The 22,529-nt window shown below is 43.2% G+C and overlaps 1 protein-coding gene and 1 long non-coding RNA gene across 7 annotated transcripts; one reads left to right on the plus strand and one right to left on the minus strand.

The window, feature by feature from the left end:
• The first annotated feature begins 1,293 nt into the window (after positions 1–1,293).
• On the plus strand, positions 1,294–21,694 carry mgarpa (mitochondria localized glutamic acid rich protein a). 6 transcript variants are annotated; one of them, XM_080774719.1, is made up of 10 exons: positions 1,294–1,577; positions 6,768–6,874; positions 7,576–7,684; positions 10,133–10,153; positions 13,377–13,615; positions 13,904–14,363; positions 17,732–18,012; positions 18,085–18,606; positions 19,465–19,513; positions 19,979–21,694. In XM_080774719.1, the coding sequence occupies exons 1-9, from the start codon at positions 1,499–1,501 to the stop codon at positions 19,498–19,500; spliced, it is 1,854 nt and encodes a 617-aa protein (XP_080630845.1). In that variant the 5' UTR covers positions 1,294–1,498; the 3' UTR covers positions 19,501–19,513; positions 19,979–21,694. The 6 variants fall into 6 exon arrangements, with proteins under 6 accessions (XP_080630845.1, XP_080630846.1, XP_080630842.1 ...); XM_080774720.1 differs by having other exon boundaries at positions 13,377–13,618; positions 13,994–14,363; positions 17,732–18,606; XM_080774716.1 differs by having other exon boundaries at positions 17,732–18,616.
• LOC308323103 lies at positions 15,042–16,780 on the minus strand. The gene is made up of 2 exons (XR_013964799.1): positions 15,962–16,780; positions 15,042–15,907 (listed from the first exon to the last, which is right to left on the minus strand). It is a non-coding gene; the product is annotated as an uncharacterized lncRNA (long non-coding RNA).
• Positions 21,695–22,529: the final 835 nt, after the last annotated feature.

Below are 22,529 nucleotides of genomic sequence, written 5' to 3' on the forward strand. Positions count from 1 at the left end.
TCCATTTAATAGTTTAAATATCATGGATCACAACCTCAACAGGTGACAAACTGAAAATACCACTTTATTTTCAGTTTGTCACCTGTTCAGTCATTATTTGAGGTTGTTTGGTTTACAGTACTGTCACAACACCCCCCCCCCCCCCCCCCCCCATAACAGGTGATTCACACGTCACCTATTTTAAACTTGTTTTCTGTCCTTTTTTCCCCCTCCTCCGTATTATTCCCCATATGTGCTAAATTCTTGTTTTGAAGCCTGATTATAATAGAATTATATGAATGTTGCCTGGCCCTTAAATAGCAGTCACATTATTTACAGGTCAAATTGTATGTTATCACAAGTGACAACCTTACAGCGTGAATGTGTGTGTACGTTACGTAGGCCTATACTGTAGCATAAAGCTAACCATATTGATTGTCCTTCTCATGTCGACTCCATGACCTGCCACAGCCATGCTGGCTACTTTAAACGGGTTGGGTGACCTTTGGTTCTTACTATAGGCTACGAAAGGAGTTTTCCAGGAATTAAGTGATGCAAAGTACACTTGTGAGCATTCTTCAGTGTAAACACACTACTCTACACACTACACAGCAGTGGTTCTCAAACCTTTTCATGTCAAGGAACCCCAAGTTGATATTTATTTGGCTGCTATTTTGTGGCAGTGATCCCATCTTAACGCGAGTTTTTCAAACAATATTACAAATTTACAAAGATATGTACATATATAGCCAAAGTATAAAATAGGGTTAAAGTGCTTGAACTAATGCAGTGCATTAAATAGTGTTATTGGGGACTCTCTGGAACCCCTTTCAATGTCCTGCTGTCTCCAGACCCAACTTTGAGAACCACCCTGGTTTACAGTGGTGACGACCTGATCTGATTATTAGTGTGTATGATTGGGATGATATTAATGTCGGCTCTTGGTGTCGGTGATCTACGTATGCCAGTGGTTCTAAAAGTGAGGACCCCCAAAGGTCATTGAAGGGGTTCCAGGAAGTCCCCACCCAGCTATATGATTGATACAGTAGGTACCAAACAGATCCCATACGAGGTCACCTTTGTTGTGGTCGGGTGCATGTCAGGCTCCATGGACCATATGACCTGCGCGGGCCGCGGTTTCTATTATGTTCACAGCACGCGTGTTGATTTGCGTTGTTTTGACATTACATCTGTGTTGTGCAATCCGTGCGTGCTATTCTGAAGACGGGGCGTGGTTTGCATAATTTAGGCATCAGAGTGAGTGACATAGGAGAGGAGGACGAGCTCGCCTCTACTACACTAGTACACAACAGCACACACACAGCGTTCGGGGGGAAGAGCTTAGCGTTGCGTGTGTCTGCGTCTCTCTGTTCACACGCCGCCGTCATCACCAGTCCCATCAGGGAGGGAGGAGGATCACTGCGTGCCGAGCCATCATTCATTCTGTCCTTGTTGAAGATAACCTTCCTCAGTCAGTCCCACAGCTCCACTCTCCCTCACACACACACAGCCAGCTAAGATGTTTTCGTGCAGGGCAGCCTGGCAGAGATGTGGGCCTCTGGCGCGGAAAGCAGCCTACAGTTTACCCCGACAGCATGGTGAGTTTCTGGGGTGGGCTTATTTCAACCCCCTCTTCCCACGACACCACACACCAAACCCATCCGACTAGTATACTATGAACTTGGGATTCTTTTAGCTTCTATCTCTGGTGTAAGTGACGCAATCTGCCCGATTATCTCACACCGCAGCAGTTCAACGTTGAGCCGTCGTCGTGGCTCTGTTGTTTCTGTGCGTAAATTCCGCGGAACAGTAGAGAACATTTTGTCCCCAATCCATGCGGGCTCTGATCGCTAGTACTTCTCAAAGCTGGCAGATAATGTAATGGCATCGTGTGGGGGGAGAGGTGAAGGTCATAATATGAAAATCTGTAGATGATGCACTCACTGAGGCTTTCTTTTTTCATGTGGTCCCACTGTGAGCTAAATATAGAGCGATATGGGACAGGCCTGCGTTCAAATTGGGAAGTGAATAGTCTCTTTATTTTGAATTGATTGAGTTACAATTTAGACCAAAATACTATTCTGTAGCAACGCATCTTTGATGTTTATTTCACCAATATAGTCGTCTGATATTCAGCCTAGCTGACACAAACTGGAATCTAAACAGTCGACAGACAGCCATGCTATTGCATTCTATAAAGAGGTCTACAATTTAATGCATAAGCATTATTGTTAGGATATTAAACACCACACACAATCTGCGCCAACTGTCAACATTAAACACAACTGAGTGGCGTTTTAGAAGCACCTTTTTGTGACCTTCATTCGATCCATGTATGTGTCATACGTGAAGGAAGGTTCCTGTATGTTGAGGGACACGTGGTACAGAGCGTGACAGCGGTCTCAATTTAAAGACTGTACTGCACTGTCCATGCAGGAGAATGTATGCGACATGTGCGCCCCTGGTCGGTGGGTAGGGTGATGGCACATGCTCTAACACTGGAAAAGATGGGCTTACATTTATTTTATTTTATAAATGTTATTCTGGGTAGCCATTGTTGGAGGTGTCATGGCATGAAGAAGACTGTACAATACCATTTAGTGTTTCTCTAGCCTTGGATCAAGACTATCATTGATGGATTTTTATTAGTTTCTAGTCTGACTTCTGCTTTCTTATCATGGATACAAAACTCCAAAAGCAAAAGTCAGACTCGATAAAATACATCTACGATAGTCTTGATCCAGGACTAGTGATTCTTCACTTTTCATATGCACTACTAGGCCAGAGAGGTTCCCAGGGACCCCTATTTAGGCCAAGGACCCCCATAACTGTGTACAAACGCAACACAGTTATGGGAATGGAACCAAATGATCCCGTAACCATTTCTGTGCACTCTTCAGTTACAGACTTTTAATGGTCCATTTAGTTCCTATCTATCAATACTAGTGGGGAATCCCTTCAAGGAACCCTGATTTTGAGAACCACTGTGTAAGGCCACAGGCCCATGATTTTTATATTTTCTACTGTATTTTGATTGTGTTGATTTTGTCATTTGGTCCAGAATTACTTTAGAGTTAACAGTGAAATGCTAATCAAACACTAACTTGTGTACATTATCTAGTTGTATTTACTTGTACATCTATCATTTAGCTGGCCTGCTGGGGTTCCCCTCAACAACCTCTGGGTAGTGGACTGGCCTGGGTACCATGTTGAAAAGCATAGTTTTGTTTTGTTTCTTAATATGTATGTCCGTCTGTCTGGCATTGGACCCCGGGGTCAAACTAGATCTACTAGATCCTTATCCCAACTGTCCTGAACCACACCAAACCGTTCCTGCTACTAACCTTCGTCGTACCACGAATTGTAACATTAATGCTTGCCCATTGAGTGCTTTGATTTATCCCAATTAAAATGATGCAGTAACATGGCCAGCCAATTTGCTCGTAAACATCACTGTTTTGGACATGTCATTCAATACAAGAACAGATTTTCTGGACACATTTTCTAAATTATGTGTTGGTTATACAGCCTTAGTCGCAAAAGTGAGGTTATTCTCTGTTGTCCGGCTATCAAGCTGTGTGTGTGTGCATGCATGTGTGTGTGTGACAAAAAGAGCAGTTTTTAGGAGTGTCCAGCCCTGCGTGCCTCCATGCATGAACTGGATTGCACTCCTGCTGCAGTGCAGTGACAAATAGGTCAGAGCCTTGCTGCAAGATGAGCTGTACTGGCCTACTGGGACACCCAGACTATTGACCCCAGAAGCACCCTTTAACTAAAGCAACATATCCTGGCCTAACACTTTGCCATCCTGACCATATTGCTAGTAGTCTGACCACTTTCATCACATCCGTCCGCGACTACTACAGACAACAGTAGACTGAGTAGAGCCTATTAGCCTGTATAGTGAGAGTGGGGTGGGTGGAGGTAGGATGTTATAGAGTGGATTACTAGTTGGTAAGATTATGAGGGGTCAGCTAATCCGTATGCTGGTGGACGTTGTGGCAACATTAGAGAGCAAGATGGCATGTAGTGTGTGTATATAAAGCCCAGTCCACACTGATGATTCGCCATGCAAAGACTTGCAACTTTGCAACCACATGGCAACAGAATCCCAAAACTGCACCGACCTGCAACGGGTCAATACTGACCACTGCAGTTTCTCTGTGCAATGGTTTTGTTGCATTGAATCATTGTTGTGGACTGGGCCGCAGGTCGCATTTACTATGAAATTGTACATCTTTGTCCGTCCGTCCGTCAGTCAGTCAGTAATACTTAAAATCCCCATACATGGGGAAAGCCGCCCAGGTCTCGTGACATCATCAGGGATGGAGATCCCTGATGTATATGTTGATCCTTCCCCATCCATCCTTCCTCTTCGATGTCTCCCTTTTGACTTACCTGTCCATTCAAACTCTAGAAATTCTTGGCCGATACCGAATATAGGAAATGGTTGGCTGAAAACCGAATACCGAATAGCCCAAATATGATTATATTATATTATATTATTATTATTCCCTTTTTTTTTTACAGTTTTTGTAGGCCTACCATTGCTGTCATGGCCGTAACTTAAAGGTACCTGATTATGGCAAAACTTAACTTAAAACATAATCACTATTAGGGGTCCATAAAACATTTATTCAGCACTTTTGAATGCATTAATTGCATACGTTAATTCCACACTGACTGCTGAAACACTGTAACAATATCTCTGTTTTGGAAATATTTCCAAGCCGCAGAAGACATGTTGGCGGTGAGATGTTGAAACGTGTTTTGATATCCAGGCATGTGTGCCTGGATGTGAACACTGATCGTGGCACTGGGAAGTGGAAACTGAGATTTATTACAGCTAGCTGCAATAAAAGAGTTAAAATGCTCTAAATACGTCAACGTTTGAGGTTGTTATTGAGGGGCATGTAATGCATTGCATCAGGGGGCGTTGTTTGCCTTGTAGATCTGTTCTCCCAGTCACTTAAGGGTGACTGCCCGCAATGCATGTTCTTGATACATGCAGAAAGTAGCGAAAAGATGAAAACCCCCACCCTCCGGTCCACAAAATGTTCATGAACTGGCAGCTGGTACTTGGTATCAGAAAGGTTGGGGACCCCTGCTCTATGGGATGCGTATGCACGTTTCCTGGTGGTATGCAAGGCGTTGCCTAGCAACCGGGCCAGTGTTTAATGCTAAACTGTTTCATATTTGATATAAAGCTTTATCTACGAGAATTCTCATAGTTGGCGGTGTAGAGGGAAAGTACGAGAATTCTAGTAGTTTCCATAGAAATAGAAATTAATCAATGAACAGAAAATACAGTTTCAGGTGGGCTGCCAATTTCACCCAATCGAGAAAGTGCCCATTTATCAGCTTATTTATATTGTTCAATTTTGTCTGCTCATTCCACTTGTTTATCCTCTGAATATGAGTTGTCTCTCTCATTAGATAAAATTGGTATCCTGACCCAAAAATGCAATTTCTTTTACTTATTTTAACTATATCACTCTGATATATATTATATATGATTTATCATTCTGATAAACAGAATGCTTGGCTGCAGATATGGGATAGCGGTGCCCTGCTGCATGCTTGGCTGCAGTAGATTGAACATTGTCATGCTTGAAGAAACACTAAAGATTATCTGATCACGATGAGCACCAGCTCCTGGCAGCTATCACACGCCTGTTTTTGTGCAGTGAAATGTTTAGTGGCCAGACTGGCAGATCGTCACCCTCCCCGTATCAGTTCTTCATAATCGATTATATTGATTATTTCGGTTAACTGTTGCACCCTGGCCCTAATGTGGAATTGAATTTGGATTCATTATGCAAGAGCAATGCAATAAATACGTACTCTGAGACTACAAATTAATAATGAGTTTAATTTGAAAGGACCTTCCTGACCCCTGTGCATATTTAATTATTTGGTATTCGATTGCAAGTTGCAATTCATGAAAACATAATTTTTGCAGCGGCGGACTATTAAATACATATAGTGTAAACACTGGGTGCTACATATGTCGGCTCAATACTAGAGAGTGTTCCCTTTCATCCAAGTATATATGATGTAAGTAAACAACGAGGGCTCGCCAAAGGTATATTTTTGTCCCATTTAAATCCGAGGCTTTAAATCCAATCAGAAGAGGAGGGATCATGGAGTGACGGTGTGTGCTTCGTCACCAATCCTGTTCCTCCCAGCAATCTGATGTGTTTAAGTAGCACATTAGGCCTAATGCAGTGACAATCTTTTTAAAGCCACCAGTATCGCTATGTTTAGCTCATTTACTACGACTTATAACCGTCGGTATATACACAACATTACTGTCGACCACCACTGTTGAACAGATCTTTGGTTTCTGTTAATTTCAGTATGATGATAATGATATAGGTGTGCAGGAGTTAATCAAACTAATCCAATTCATCAATTATAAAAAAAAAAATCATCAATTTAACCAGGCTGTTATTAAGTTGCTTCATTCAATATTTAAATATTTCATAATAATTTGATCAGACAAGTCCTAGTCTTTGAAAACATATCCTTGCTTCTGGTGACTGATATTGTCCTAATATAATTCATGAGGAGGGCCATTTTCATGGCTACCGGCACAAAAGACAGTCATCGTGTTTCCCCATGTCGATCAATCTATAACTTCCAGCTCAATTGCATGGTTTCTTCATGCAGTTTTCCAAGTGAACCGTTTAGTCTGTCAAAAAAGGGTACGTACTAAAAGGTAGGCAGCACTGAAGCAAAAAAGGTTTGAGAATGACTAACATGTGACTTTTGTTTGTGTGTGGCAGCGCTCCAGCGGCGGCCCATGTCGTCACTCCCAGGAGGCGGTCCATCTGGGGAGAACATCCTCTATACGGTGTTGTGTGCAGGAGCCTTCGCCGCATCTGTTACATATGTAAGTTCCAGTCCTCCGTCTTCCTCTTCTCATCAAAGCCCCATTCCAATTTGGTCGCACGGCAGCTGCACACACCAAAAAAAGACAATCTACAAGTTGTAAGGCGGCAAGGCTGCATAGGGTCATTGTCGTGGTCATCTGTAACCCTGTATTGCAATGTTTTGTCACCTGTTCTTTTAGCCCAAGATTGTTTGGTTTATGGTATTGTTGCAAACCCCCCCACCCCCCTGCTGAGTTTGTAAAACAGCTGATTGTCATGTCACCTATTTTTCCAACTGACCCTTGCCAGCTTTTATAGCAAGAAGTTCCATACAAGGACTTGCCTAGCTACTCTTGCTTGACTCCCAGAAGGGATAAATACCTAAATATGTGTGTAGGCGGCTCGTCTTCCTGGCTGGGATGCCGGAAGATTGACTGCGTGTTCCTATTAAAGATGTGAAAAGATTGATCCATGACATACACTCTGTTACTGCTATTTCAGAGCCCTACTGATATTTAAGTCCGATCTCTATTTTTGAAGAAAACTAGACTTTGACCGCGATGTTGTACGTTTTCGAATTTAAAAAAAATTGATTTTAATTTAGTTTGTATTTGAGAAGTTGTATCTTACACAACCATTTCATGAATACATGTGCAGTATTTCACAAAAGCATTATCAAGTTAGTAAGTCTGTGATTTTGACATTGTCCTTTTCTCTGCAGGCATATAACACTGTGGTGGAGGATAACACCCGCTACAACGACCGTGTCGCAGGTATCTTTGCCCGGCCCAGCAGACAAGAGGTGAAAGCCAAACCATGGCCTCCCAAGAGTAAGTACATACTATTGTGGAAATGGGTTAAGTGTGAACATTTTATTGAAGATTCAAGCAACAAACAGCAGGACGGCAGCATAGCTCAGACCTCCAGGCCAGAGAACCAATCTCAGACCCCCACACCAAGATGTCCTTAAATAGTCATATTCTATGTTCTACAACAGTCATGTTACACTTACAGACAACATCAATAGTGTTGCTGAAACAACCAAAAAGAGAGTAGTCAAGTGTAAATAGGCCTTAGAACAGCTGTTGACCAGACCCTAAGGACAGCAACAGGAGCTTGTGACAAGACCCATGCTGTGAAGTTAAACACTACAGTCCAAATACAGTTAGACAAGAATAGGGATTTTGAACAGATTGGCATTGATTATATGCATTCCATTACATTGCCACCCCACATGTCCACTCTAAACCAATGGAAGCAGATGACATTGTAATCGTCTAGAAAAGTGGTTCCCAAGCCTTTTATTTCCTTCTTCCTTGGAGCCCATCTTCTTATTTGAGACAACCTGAGACTGCAAAAATTAAGCAGATCTAAAAGCTTGATGACAATTGATGAAAATAAGTTTAGATTTTGTGCAAAAAGTTTTTGGATTGCTTCCAAACTAGGCCCCGTACCCCGGTTGGGGAACCACTGGTCCATGACATGCTGCGTTCACGCTGGTGGTGACAAAACATACAAAAGGATCTAGCGTGGTTATACATTGTTAGCCTCGCATAGCCAGCCTTCATCTGCTTTTTGAGATTGGCGTGTTCCAGGCAGATTAAGTCTGGCCCCTCTCAATTGTGGGAGGACTTCACGAAGGTGACGGCCAACCAGATTAGTCTGGAACCAGGTTATAACCAACCAGGGACCAGTATTCCAATATGGGGTGGGACATTACATCGTGGCCATGTCAGGTTTAAATAGCAAAGGGTAACTGAGCAGTTCTAACATTTATGGAACAGAGCAGGGACTTTGTGAAGAGAGAAAGGGATAAATAGAGGGTGAAATAGAAATATGATTGATGCTTCACTGCAACATTGCAGCAGCGAAAAAAGTTGAAGTTGGTTTTCTTTCTTTTTTCTTTTCTTTTTTTAGTGTAAGCTGTCGGTTTGTGTCTTGTAGCCTGTTGCTTAGTCACTGTTACTGTTGAATGCAGCAACAACGTAGGCAGCCATTATTAATCTGATTAGCTTCAGTGTGAAATCAGATAAAACATGGCAAGCTGCCATGTTTTACTGTGCTGTATTGTTTATCCTGAACACAAACGACAAAATCAGCCTGGGGATTCAACCCCCTTAAAGAAGCCACTATTTACACACAATCTATCTGTACCAGACAACTAAAACGTAGTGCTTTAGTTGGTCTGTTCCAGCTCTCCCTGAACAAAACCAGCAATGTGATCCAGGCAAAGGATTGTGGGACCATTTGATGACCTGGGATTATCCTCTACTTATGTCGGTGTCTAATGCAATGTCACTGACTGACCACACCCTCCCAGGCTCCCACGTGTGTCAAAGTGTCCCTGAGCAAACCGAACTGTTCCCTGGGCGCTGTATTAATGTATCCTACTAATGCTGCACTTTTTTACTGTGACAAAAAATACCCCAAAGAAGTGTGGACCATGTGCTGTATAGATGCCATATATTGAATATCTTCCCCACACATGCCTGCACAGGCGTCTCATTCTCTGGCTCTCTGCCTCTCTCATTCTCTGTCTCTCATTCTCTGTGTGTGTGTCTCTCTCTCTCTCTCTCTCTTTCTCTTTCTCTTTCTCTTTCTCTTTCTCTTTCTCTTTCTCTTTCTCTTTCTCTTTCTCTTTCTCTTTCTCTTTCTCTTCTCTCTTTCTCGTTCCCTGTATCAACAACTCCATGCTCCTTGCCAAATGGTTCCGTCCGGTCATCCCCATGTCAACAGCCATGCTTCTAGCCAAATAGTTCCGTCTGGTCATTCCTCTCATGTTGTCTTGTCAGGTCCAGCCAGCTTTCTAGAGCGTGTGTTACTACTACTTGCCTTGCCAAAACGTACTGCTCTTCAAAATAACGACTATAAATACACAGCCAAGCTGTTCTGTCACAGGGTTGTCTATGTATTTTCACTCTTCTTCAACTCAAACCGGAACTACACCAGTCTCAGATAGGGATCACAAGGCCAGGCTGCAGACATAGAAGATAAATCAAGATCAGATGTAATTGGTGGAGGCCTTGCTTTCCGTCCGCCACGCCTTCTGAAGTCGTTTGTTTACCGATTGTGATCTGCAAGCGTGCAGCCACTGTGTACACCAACACGCAACATAATGGCCCGAAGCTGACATGTCGGTACTGTAGTAAATAAACATGTCAAGGCTGATAATGCAGAGGAAATTGCTGTCTCAGCATTGTGGAGTCCTGGAGACCTGTTTTGTGTTAATAGGGTGTGTGAAGTGGTAACACTGTGGTTGTCTGTTTGTTTGTTTGCAGGCATGGATGAGGACGAGGAGGGTGAGTCCTGTGATGGCATGCCTCATATATTTTATTTCCAATGCCTGGTCTCTAATGTTCTCTAAACACTGATCTGGCCCAATCTGAATGCTCTCTGAATCTCTGATCTGTGCTCAAGGAACTCTGAAGCATGTTCTTGAGTGTGATTTTTCAGCATCTTTGGATTATCTCAATTTTCTATTAAAGCATACTAATAATAACACTTTAACAAGGATTTACAAAGAAAATTGACAGCCAAAAATTGTGCATCATTATTATTGCTGGTATGTATGTATGTATATATACTGTACATTTCAAAGCACGGCATTACCCCCTGTCCTTCGTGGCTCAGTGCTGCTTACCAGGACGTCCGGAACACATTTAGAAGGCCCTCTGTTCCGAGTAATTGCACAGTGTAGGGCACCATGACTAAAATGACAATCCTTATCATTGTGATCATGATTATTGATTGATAATTACGTTTTTTGGTAGGAGTTTTTTCTTTCTTTTGTTGTTCACCTTGCCATATCTTTCGTCAAATGGTATGGAATATCACCATTCTCTGTTCTATTGCACTTCTGTGATCACAATTCTCAGTTATTCTTAATGAATTGTGCTGCTCTAGTAGAGGATAGATGAACTAACTCTGTAAAGTATCAACACATCTTAAGTACTTAGTTGCGTGCCGGTTGACATGCTGATCCACAAGCTTCACTGAGTTTGTAGATTTGCTATTTTTGGAATGCATGACACTGCACACAACTATATATATATATATATATATATACTGTATATACAATCATATAAGTCTTTACCAATCAACGATTTCTTAAGAGTAAATTATTTGTACCATGCAATGCCATTTACTCTGAAGAAATCGGCTTCCTTATTGGAAGATAAACACATACAGTATCAATTATGGCTATGCCTCTCGGGTTCCTCCTGGGTAGTTTAACCTGCTAGTTGACTCCTAAACTCAAATAAATTATGCCTATTTTAAAAAGTCAGATCACTAAAATGAAGTATCATTTGACATTTTCATCCTTGGAAGTTACAGTAGTAGAGGGTCAGAGTCCTGCTTGTGGGTTATTTTGATTTGCACAGTAACCACTTAAGCAGCAGTTGACGTAACAAATATGGAATCATCTTTAAGAAGTTGAATTGGTGTTTAGACCTAGTGTACAGTATGTAGATTGCTTACTTGCATATCCAGGCATACGAATGTTCTTTGTTGTGTACATCTCGCCTACAAAGCCGTTCATGGGTTTTATTTTTCGTTTGGGTCTAAGCAAAGATTAGCAATTTAGCTGAACAACCTGTCTCTCTTCTCTGTTAAGATTTTTTGTTTTGTTTTGTTTAGTTTTTTCTCCCACTGTCATCGTCATCATTGCCTCACGTTTAAATAAACTTGTTCCTCGAGACTGAAAGACCTGTTTAAATAGAACAGGGCCTCGTCTCTCGACACACTTCCACCCTACACCGCATCAACCTAAAGCCCAATTTAAACTTCATCGTGCGACGGTGTCCCGTGCCGAAAATAGGCGACCTACAAACTCACAACAACATGGCACAGATGTGTTGTAAGCTTGCAGGTCTGCTGTTCTTGCCCGTTCTCTGCGCTCGACATCATCACGCAACGGAGCATAAATTTGTGTTCCTCACATTCCTTCCATGCTTTCACTTTCCGCCCTTTCTGCCACCCTGTTTCCTTATTTTGTAAAAAAATATATATTAAAAAAATAAACTAAATTTCTACATTTGCAACCGACTCCATGTAGAGTAGACAATCATAATGGGTATTACCTGACCCAATATAGAAGGCTACCTCTGCATCAGACATGAGTCATTTACCTAAAGCAAGCAGCCCGTATCCATTTGTTTAATTATTATTCTTTTTACAAAACGTACGGTAGTCTCTCTTGTGGTTGGATTTCGATTAACGGTGACACTATGTGTGTTAAGTTAATTGAAGACTAATGTCCCGTTTCCTCTCTAACTCTCTTTTCTTTTTTTTCCTTTTGGTTTTTACCCTTTCCAGTGTAATGGTAAAGCTAAGGTCCTCTGCGACCGCCTCTGGTCCTAGAACTGGACTGTGATTGGATGTGAACGAACGGGAGAATCCTCCCATCCCTCCTCTTTCCTCCTGTCCTGTACTGCTAAAGAAAAGCCCCACACTCCACCTCGTACTGCTAAAGAAAAGCCCCACACTCCACCTCGGAGTGTCTTGTCGGAAAGTTTCACACTTGGATAACACTTTTCTGCTCTTCAACCTTTTGTTCGTTCTACTTTTGATTCCATTGATGGACTGTAATGATAGATGTTAACGACCAAAAAAAGCGAAAGGGAAAAAAAGAACACACAAATCCCTGTTTCCCTCATTTTGCCTCATACAATTGCTTCTTGTTTGAACTGTTGGCTCGCATAAAATAAATGTTGATGATAAATATGTACTCGGTAGAGGGGGGACCAAAGATTAAAAAATAAACACGCACAAACTACTTCGGCTGTCTCAGTGTCTGTCTATCAGAATTGCAGAGTTAAAGGTTAAAGTCCTACTATTTGTACATTGCTGTATGCGAGATTCGTTCTCCGCATTTGACCTATCTCTTGGAGCGGTGAGTTCCAGCTAGTAGATTGTAATTGGATGGTAAGAACCTAACAAACGCCTCCACTAACCCATGCTTCCCGCTGTCCTCAAAGCCTGACCCTTTGTCGTCAATAACTTCCTTTCTTTCATTCTTTATCTTTTTTGCATGGCGGTTTGTGAATGTTGTGCTACTGTTGCTCTTTGCTTCGTTGGCTTGGGGAGGGGTGTTTGCAGGTGGGGTGTGTCACAAGCAGAGTGGAACGGTAAAGGTTCAGAGTGGCATGGCTCTGTGTGAGATTATGTATTTTGAGTGGCGTGTGTTTGGAGTGGTTTGAGTATGGCATAGCTATGACTGTATTTTGGATCACTTGTGGAAGAGCAAAGATAAATATTTCATCGCCCCTTGGTGATATATTTTTTGATTTAATTTTAAAGAATGGTTGTTATGGCTCATAACTTAAATCAAACAATTGTTGTTTTATTTATTTCATGTATTTGTTAAATGTAGACTTTTTCAAAAGGCATGCGTCGCCGTCAGTCAGGGTGTATGAAGTTATCAAGCTGCAGGCTGCACCCAGGATGCAATGTGTGAGTGGGGTGTTGCCGGTCGAACCCGTGCTTCCTCTGACGCTCCTCCTTTCACCTCCTGTTTGTCAGGTGGAGAGGAGGAAGAGGAGGCTGCCGAGGAGGGTGAGGGAGCAGAGGAGGAAGGAGGAGAGGAGGTGGCGGCCGTCGAGGGAGGAGAGGAGGAGGCAGCTGAGGGAGGAGAGGACGAGGAGGCAGCTGCTCCCGCAGAGGAGGCCGAACCCGAGGCCGCGGCAGAGGAGGCGGAGCCTGAGGCCGCAGCGGAGGAGGCGGAGCCTGAGGCCGTAACCGAACCGGAGGCCGCAGCAGAGGTAGGCCTGTTGCAATTATTTGAGATGACTGCAATGATTCTGCAGATGAGGCAGAATCATTGCGGTTGATAGCCGATGATCACACAATATGTGCTATTATTCCAATGTTTTGAAAGTGTACAATTATTAAAAGTATCGTACCATTTATTTGTATATTTAGTTATTTGTCCCATTTTCCCAGTCTTGTTTACTTTGCAAACGAAATTTTAATTTACAATTGTTATAAATTAAAGTTAGTTTTTTATGTACGACACTAAACTAAAATGTAATGATCATGACTCCCCCTAGGTAGAGGAGGCCGCTGCCGTAGCGGAGGAGGCCGCGGCCGAACCAGAGGCCGTAGCGGAGGAGGCCGCGGCCGAACCAGAGGCCGTAGCGGAGGAGGCCGCGGCCGAACCAGAGGCCGTAGCGGAGGAGGCCGTGGCCGAACCAGAGGCCGTAGCGGAGGAGGCCGCTGCCGAACCAGAGGCCGTAGCGGAGGAGGCCGCTGCCGAACCAGAGGCCGTAGCGGAGGTAGCCTCCGTGGCCGCGGCCGAGCCCGAGACTGTGGTGGAGGAGGTGGCGGAGGTTGTTGCAGAGGTGGCGGAGGCTGTCGTGGAGGTGGCAGAGGTTGTGGCTGAAGCGGCCAAGGAGGTGGAGGCGGTAGCGGAGGAGGTGGCCCAAGTGGCCGAGGCCGTGGAGGAGGCTGCCGAGGCCGTCGCAGAGCCCGCTGCCGTCGAGGAGGAGGCGCCGGTCGCCGAGAGCAACGGTATGGCCTCTGAGGTTGCCGAGGCCTGAGGTTGCGCACACACACACACACAGCACACACGCCACAGGCAAGGATTATTTGAACAAAGGATAGGACAGACAGAAACACCCTTCACTGGGAGGCAAACTGGAGCTGGTTGCAGAGAGAGCCGTCGGGACAAACATTTGAATAACCATTTGAAACCTGCACCTTGTTTTCTGATCTGTTATGAATCTGCCAGGCTGAATACTGTATTAACGCAGATGTGTTCCATTGATCTTCTGGCACCAGTTTGCCTCCCAGGGCGCCTATGGTGCATACTATGGTCTAGATTAGATTGTCTGTCCTATCCTGGTATATATACTGTATATAATCCTTGACCATAGGGTGGTATACACATCACTGATCTCAGATCCCTCTATGATAACCTCTGGATTGATTACAAAGTAATAACTTGGAATTGGAATTCCCTACTGATCTAGATAAATTATTACGGTTAGCATGATTTAAACAAACCATACACTTTAGGTCTAATTGTGGTCCCTATTATCTAAAGTTGATTTACATAACATTTTCGTGAAATTATTTGTGTTAGACAATGTGTTTGAACTGATTGGCACACATGAAGCAGTTAAATAATAATCCCACTGTTATTAGGGTTAAGGTTTTATCATACATATATGTATACGTGTATGTATGATATTTTATGTTGTGTCATGAAATCATTCTAATAACCGTATGTTTTAGGGGGTACTACCAAGCCGCATAGCGGCTTAAATCTTAACCACTTAAACCTCATAAATTAGTTGACCGGAGTCCCCGGTTGGGGCTCCTGTTCACTCGACACAAACTATCTTTGCTGAAAATGACCTATCCACAAACTTGTGAGCTTACAGATCTGCTCTTTTAACCACATGTTCGCCCCAGAAAAGGGATGCTAGTGTTCATGGTGTCAATGGTTATTGCGTTATCCAATCCAGAGATTATATAGATCACTCTTAGTGACACGAAAACAAGTCAAACCTACAGCGTTTCCTCCAGTCAGTCATTTGAACCACTAGTTAGTGACAGGTTAGCCTCCGTTTCCCACAAACCAGGCTTCACCTCTCACAGTATTGTCTTCTTTCATTGTCTTTCTGAGATATAGATATTTTCTTTGTATTTATTGGAGTGGATGTTAATATAAACTAAAGACGGGGTTGTGCGTGCATAATCCTGTATAATATATGCCTGTGTATATATGTGAGGATTGAGAAGAAGACAGAGTAAATTATTCTGTTATTTTCCCTCTTTCGTCACAAGATGATAATTCGAGAGGATTCTTTCTTTTTTTCCGGTGTGTGTGTTTGAAGTAGATGTATAGGATTTCTCAATTCTAATGTACCTACAGTAAACGGCCGATTCCGTACTGTGTTGACCAAAAACACCCTCCACTTACCTCTCTCCACTTACCTCTCTCCACATAGGGTTGAGTTGAACCTTACTCTCCTTGTATACCTCAAGTTTCTAGTCCACACTTGAAATGACCAGTAACACACCTCACTTCAGGGTGACCAGTAACACACCTCACTTCAGGGTGACCAGTAACACTCCTCACTTCAGGGTGACCAGTAACACACCTCACTTCAGGGTTTTCTTAAATCTTTTTTCTGATGCGACCACTGATGCTCAGGCTGTTTCTTGGGCGATTTTATGAACACTGTCTCTTTTGTTACCTTTTAATGGTTTTTAATTGTGCTGCTTCTCTGCCAGATATCACAGAGTTGGTACCCATGTCTTTGTAAAGTTAAACTGGTCTGCCATGCAGCTGTGTGTGACTAGCTTGCCGCTGTATGAGATTGCGCTGAGAACTTGTACTGTGTAAAAAACTTTTATCCAAAAAATGTAAAGGGAAAGTGAAATAACTCGTAAGGTTAACAACTGGACAACTCAGTACCTTGTGTGGACTCGGTAGATTATTCTTATGAATGGATATTAAAAAAATGATAATGAAATGGTTTAAGGGAATTCATTGAGCCATAAAATAAAAGTATTATCAAACCGGAAAGATTTATTCACGTCTTTAATTTGCCTGAATTTGGTTTGCTTGCGTTAATGACTACACCTGTTGCAGGGCATTTGGGTGCAGAAAGCTCTGGCAATCATGCTTTAGTTCTAACAGGCCTAATCAATGCACTAAACACAGACGGCAAGTTATGAATTGGCACTAAACTAGTGAAATTGTTGTCAACATTACACTGATTACAAATCGGCACACATAAGGAATCTATTTTAAATGTTGAATGCTTTAATTTGGTGTGCCTCATTCTGGTGATATTTGGCAGGCAGTCAGTTTTCACATTTTCAGGTTGTAAATTTGATGGCAACAGCCTGAAAAGTCACATGTTTCATGGTACAATATATTTGGCACGCAATACACACTGACACTGTTCACAATCTCCTCCATGCACCATTTTCTAGCGAGCACTCTTCAATTGCCTTGCCCTCTGCTACCCTCTGCTGTTATACCTGCTTTCTGCACCCAATTCTCTGATTTCATACACTATTATAGCATTAGGCCCAAACCACACCAACGCAACTAGTCGCAACTGCTTGCAACAAAACTGTTTTAAGGACATGTCACAGCAATGCAACTGCCAATGGGGATAATTTGGTTGCAAGGAATTGCATGGCGAATCATTGGTATGGTGTGGGCCTTAGTACACCTGTAAAATATATTCTACTTCACTAATGCACACGTGTTTGACTCTACTATGGTATTGGGCTAAGTACATTTTCCTCTTTTTATGGTATTTGGCTAAATAGATTTTCCTCTCTTTAAAGTAAATTCGTCCTATTTCATTTACAGTAATTATGGCAAAGCATGCAGATTTCACCTTGCATCTGGATAACATTTCATCCTAAAATTACAATGCAAATAAAAAGGTACATGAACCGTGGACTTGGCGCCCTCTAACGATATTGACGTCAGCTCTATAATGATCAACATTGGCCATTATCTTAATTTAAAAAGTGCTAAAAGTGAGTGTTAATTTCTCTCCAAAATGATTACTCTTATTATGGTAATCTCAAATTTCATATCACATACCATACAGTAAAAACTCCTGTAACTTTCACCAGCCAAAAACGTATATCGTGATACAGTATAACGTCACAACTATACATAATAGTTACGTTTTAATATTTCAATATTTTGTGACGCCCATACTACTACTGGGATTTTAGAAAGCTATGAATATGAATCTAATTGGCATGGTTAAACACCTCATCTCTCAGCATCATTCCGTAAGGCAGTCCAGTAGAAACAGTAGCTATGTGGGGAAAGGGGAGTTAGTCTTCACTGTGACGGGAGAGTGATGTTTTTTGGGTGGCTGGGTTCTGTGTTGCAGTGCTGGCAGCTGCCTCTACCTCAGACGTACCCATGGTGGCCGAGATAATAGAGGAGACGGTAGCTGCTGTTGAAGAGGTCAAGGGGGCACCAGCAGAGGAGCCTCCACTGGTTGAAGAGGCCCCCGCACCAGTTGAAGAGGCCCCTGCACCAGTTATAGAGGCCCCCACACCAGTTGAGGAGGCCCCAGCACCAGTTGAAGAGGCCCCCGCACCAGTTGAAGAGGCCCCAGCACCAGTTGAGGCTGCACCAGTTGAAGAGGCCCCCGCACCAGTTGAGGAGGCCCCAGCACCAGTTGAGGCTGCACCAGTTGAAGAGGCCCCCGCACCAGTTGAGGCTGCACCAGTTGAAGAGGCCCCCGCACCAGTTTTAGAGGCCCCCACACCAGTTGAAGAGGCCCCTGCACCAGTTGAGGCTGCACCAGTTGTAGAAGCCCCTGCACCAGTTGAAGAGGCCCCCGCACCAGTTGAGGCTGCACCAGTTGAAGAGGCCCCCGCACCAGTTGAAGAGGCCCCTGCACCAGTTGAAGAGGCCCCCGCACCAGTTGAAGAGGCCCCCGCACCAGTTGAAGAGGCCCCTGCACCAGTTACAGAAGCCCCTGCTGAAGTCATAGCTGCTGAGCCTGCACCGGCCGAGGACGTGCCACCAGTGACGGAAGAGGCTCCAGTGGCCCCTGTGGAGGCCCCGGCAGCCCCTGTGGAGGCCCCGGCAGCCCCTGTGGAGGCCCCGGCAGAAGCTCCCAAGAAGGAGTACATAGTTGTAATACTGGACGGAGCGCCTCAGACAGACAACAGGCCCAGGGTGCTGGGAATAGGACCCATGCACGGCAGAATCATCCCAGCTCCAGATGATGATGATGAAGTCCCTGCCGTTGAGGTACCAGCAGGTAACCTGACTACTAAAACTAACCAGCACTTACTGTAGCATACTAATCTACACACCACGTTTCTTGAACGAACACTGGGACTATTGTTGCTGTCGGCCAGAAACCTTGTACTGTATGTCCAAACCGGTTATTTTTCAGGGAATGGCGGGGGACAAACCTGCGCTCCAGTCAGTGCATCCAATGTATATTGTATTCTTAGTCACATGCTCTTGTTAATGGTGATACGAGGTTTCATTCCGACATCAACAATATCCATGACTGCTTTCCCCAATCAGGATTCTTTCATGTTAAGCCGAGGTAAAGGTTTATGCAAATTAGTTTCAGATTGCTCATAATAAATCAGAGCACACAATACAAATAACCACAATTACTAAACGCTAATTTCTAACATTGATGTGTATTTCCAATCTATTACGTTCTGTGAGTTGTATGTCCTCTCCTGATGGAGAGGTCATTCAACTGTAACACTGGGATTTGAAACACGTGGGTCATTGGGCTTATTCATGCCAGGCTACTTATCAACCAGCATGTGTCCTACCTGACATCAGGGTCAACCAGCATGTGTTCTACCTGACATCAGGGTCTAATGTTTAACATACAATTCCATACAGATACTAGTTATATTGTATTAACATACTCATACTCTACCACACAGATGTACTAGTTATATTGTATTAACATACGTACTCTACCACACTAGTTATATTATTGTTTTAACAATACCACACACATTTACTAGTTATATGGTATTAACATGCTCTACAATACAGATTGATTAAAATGTTTTACTCACTAGAATAAATCCCAGATTGCGGCTTTAACATCGATTTCTTCGTTCTACCATTCAGGGCAAGCGACGGCTGCTTAGGATTCAAATGCAGTAGTCTGATCCAAGAGGTACGGGGCTGTTGTGTTGATGATGCGTTATCACACCAATGTACACATTTCCACTCAACACATCTCCATCAATTTCTGTGTATAGCAGTTTATATCGTTGGTTCTCAACAATGGGTCTGGGCTCAAATTTTGAACCCGTTATGGGTTTGTAACTCCATTTGGTTCCATTTGTACACTTGTCCATTTGGGTTCAAGGATCCCCAGTTTGATATGCATTGGGCTGCAGTTTTGATGCCAGTCTTTATCTCTGGGACCCCTACTGTAAAATCTTCAGTGTTTACTCTACTCTGAAAGTGTAAAAGTTGAACCATGAGGACCATTTGGTTCCATGTGTTCACATAAGAGTTACAGACCTGTATGTACATTTGGGCTCATGGTGGTCCCCAGACAAGACGTTGAGCAGCAGCGGTTTATATAGACACTGTTACTACGTGTGGTTTAACTGCATTTCTGTTTTAATCACAGTAAACACTAGGAGCTGCTGGAGCGACAACCTTCTACCCTGTGGATGAAGAGGATGGATGTGCCTTTCCTGTTTCCTGCACCCTGGAGCCTGATTTATACTTTGTTTGTGTGCCGAAAATAGCTGATCTCCAAGCTGTGAGCTGATCTACAAGCTGTGAGCTTGTAGATCAGCTATTTCCTGCACACCGCACGGTGCCCAACAAAGTATAAATCAAGCGTGTGTACCCCCTACATATGTGATATATACATATATGTGGTTGTTAGATATGATTATATATATGTAAAAAAATGCCTGCTTTATGGATCATTCTGTATGTACAGTTATTTTCCTGTCTGATCAAGATGGTGGCAACAATGGCCCCATGCGGGACCTATACATGACCCATGACACTGCACAGTGCACACTGACTTGGACAACTACTGCACGACTCTTACAGTGAGAACAGAAATAAAGTTGTGATCTTAACGGGTTAATCTCCACAGTTACAAGACGAACTTATACCCTCTGGTACAGCTGTAAAGCACCCAATCTACCTTCTTTAGTACTTTTTAGTCTCAGGTTTACTGCCCAGTGTTTCACTCCAGTGGTATTTCCCGTTACTAGGCGCAATTTTTGCTACAGAAATAGGACCACTCACCCCCCCCCCCCTTACCCACGATTTGGGTTGTTTTGGGGGGAATCACCAGCGTCGTTTACAGTGCCAACCTCAGGTGTCGTTACTTCTCAGAACTCTTCTCCAGGCAAACTTCTCACTGTGAAAAGGTATTTAAAAAAGAGCCGTACGAAGTAGCTACCTCAATTTCAGTCCCCCTACAGAAGTTCAGTTTTCAAACTGACCCTCTACTCACATCTGCTGATACCTTGTCATGGTTGCAAAGCCAGTGACGACACAGTGACTTTGTACAAAACTCAAATGCAATCATTCCTCATGTTCTGAAGACTAATAAATCTTGCGCATGAACATACATGAAACGGCTTTTAAAAATTTCATAAGGCAGACATTTTAACAATTTTTTTTCTTCCAGATTTCCTGTTATTTCTTTGTGAAGTTGTAGTGAAAGTCATGGAGTCTCTCTCCTGGCTTTTACCTGTGCCCGCCTACGCCAATATCTCATAGTCATGCAGCGTTAAGAGGTAAAGTAAGAAAAGACTATGGTTCATGTTGGGTTCAGCATGTTGTTGGGAGACCAGAGATGGAGTCTCGTTTGGTCTTTATTTTTGAGGGATAAGTGTAACTTAATGCTTGGGCTTAAATTCCATGTGAATGTGTGGCGATGGCTAGCAGCAAGTGGAATTGATATTTGATGTGCTTTTAAAATGCTGATGAATCCTGTTTGTTTACCATTCTGAACATTTCCATTCTCAAGATGAGAGCTGGCTAGATGCCTCTGTAGCAAGACTTGTCACAACAGTGTGACATGGCTATATACTCGGAGGTACCGTAGATGACACACAACCCCTTACCTTTTTCTCACCAGTCAAATTTCACTTTGTTAGGCATATTTTATGATACCTGAAAAGGGACGATGTAATGAATGTAAGAATATGCCTATGTTTTATTAGGATTGTGAATTGTGAATATTGCTCACCATATCTGTTCTTATTGGTCACAGTTAAGTTTTGTATAGAGGACGTGTCAGTTCCTTGTTTAACAAGAGCCACAAACTTGACTTATTTTTTTGTGAAATAAAGATGGAATAAAAACATTGATTTAACCTTGTGGCATGAGTTTTATAAAGTTAAACAATGATAATTCCTCTTCACACTGGCACCAGGAGGATGCTTCCAGCTAAGATTTATTGCAATCACAAGAACATGGCACACAGGTCAGTGATTCCCAAACGGTGTGCTGTGAGACAAATCCTACTTCCACTATGGGAGAAGGTTGTGTTTTTTTACCCCATGATTTTTGTAACTCATTTTGTTTTTCGTAGTAAAAGAATAGAGAAGCTTGATGCAAGTGCAATTGGAGAATCTCTCTTTGGTGTCTGGGAGAAAGAGATCCTTTATGTCTCCATGACTTACTTGTTTTTAGAGTTCTCATCGGGCCTGAAAATTAAGGCCCGGCCCTAAAACGTTGTGTTTGGTCGGGTTCGGGCAGAGTTTGAGAACTCCACTTGTTTTCCAGCACCAGACGGCATGAGCTTGGGATCTTTACTAAGCGGCTTCTCCAGCTGAGCCACAGCTGTCCTCGCAGTACCCACATGTAGAGACAGATGGACATTGACCTTTGTCCTTGGAGGGCAGCAGTTTGGATGTGATGTGGAAGAGCTGCTTCAATTCAGAGCACCCCTCAAAAATGTAATCGAGGTTCTTGGGATCCAGATGGGACCGGCATGGCTCCAGTTTCGATCTTGACCTTCATGTGGCCAACCTGTGACATCATCTACAATGTCAGTTGTCTATGACGCATGACTCCAAATCTGAGCAAGGATTCAGCCCGATCAGAGCCCCGTTAACTTCCTTCATCAAATTAAAGTTAACTAGACAGGTGTGCTCCTTGTAGCATAGATCTAGTTTGTGCAACTGTTTTTATTTGTGGTGCTCCTT

This window comes from Protomyctophum bolini, assembly GCF_963924005.1.
Source record: "Protomyctophum bolini genome assembly, chromosome: 10".
NCBI lineage: Eukaryota > Metazoa > Chordata > Actinopteri > Myctophiformes > Myctophidae > Protomyctophum > Protomyctophum bolini.

What these genes read in the sequence shown, in the direction of transcription:
- mgarpa (XM_080774715.1), top strand. Translation starts at nt 1,499, where the DNA reads ATGTTTTCGTGCAGGGCAGCCTGGCAGAGATGTGGGCCTCTGGCGCGG. An exon ending in TCGCCGCATCTGTTACATAT is followed by an intron (nt 6,875 to 7,575) that starts GTAAGTTCCAGT and finishes TTTTCTCTGCAG; the next exon opens with GCATATAACACTGTGGTGGA. An exon ending in CATGGATGAGGACGAGGAGG is followed by an intron (nt 10,154 to 13,376) that starts GTGAGTCCTGTG and finishes CCTGTTTGTCAG; the next exon opens with GTGGAGAGGAGGAAGAGGAG.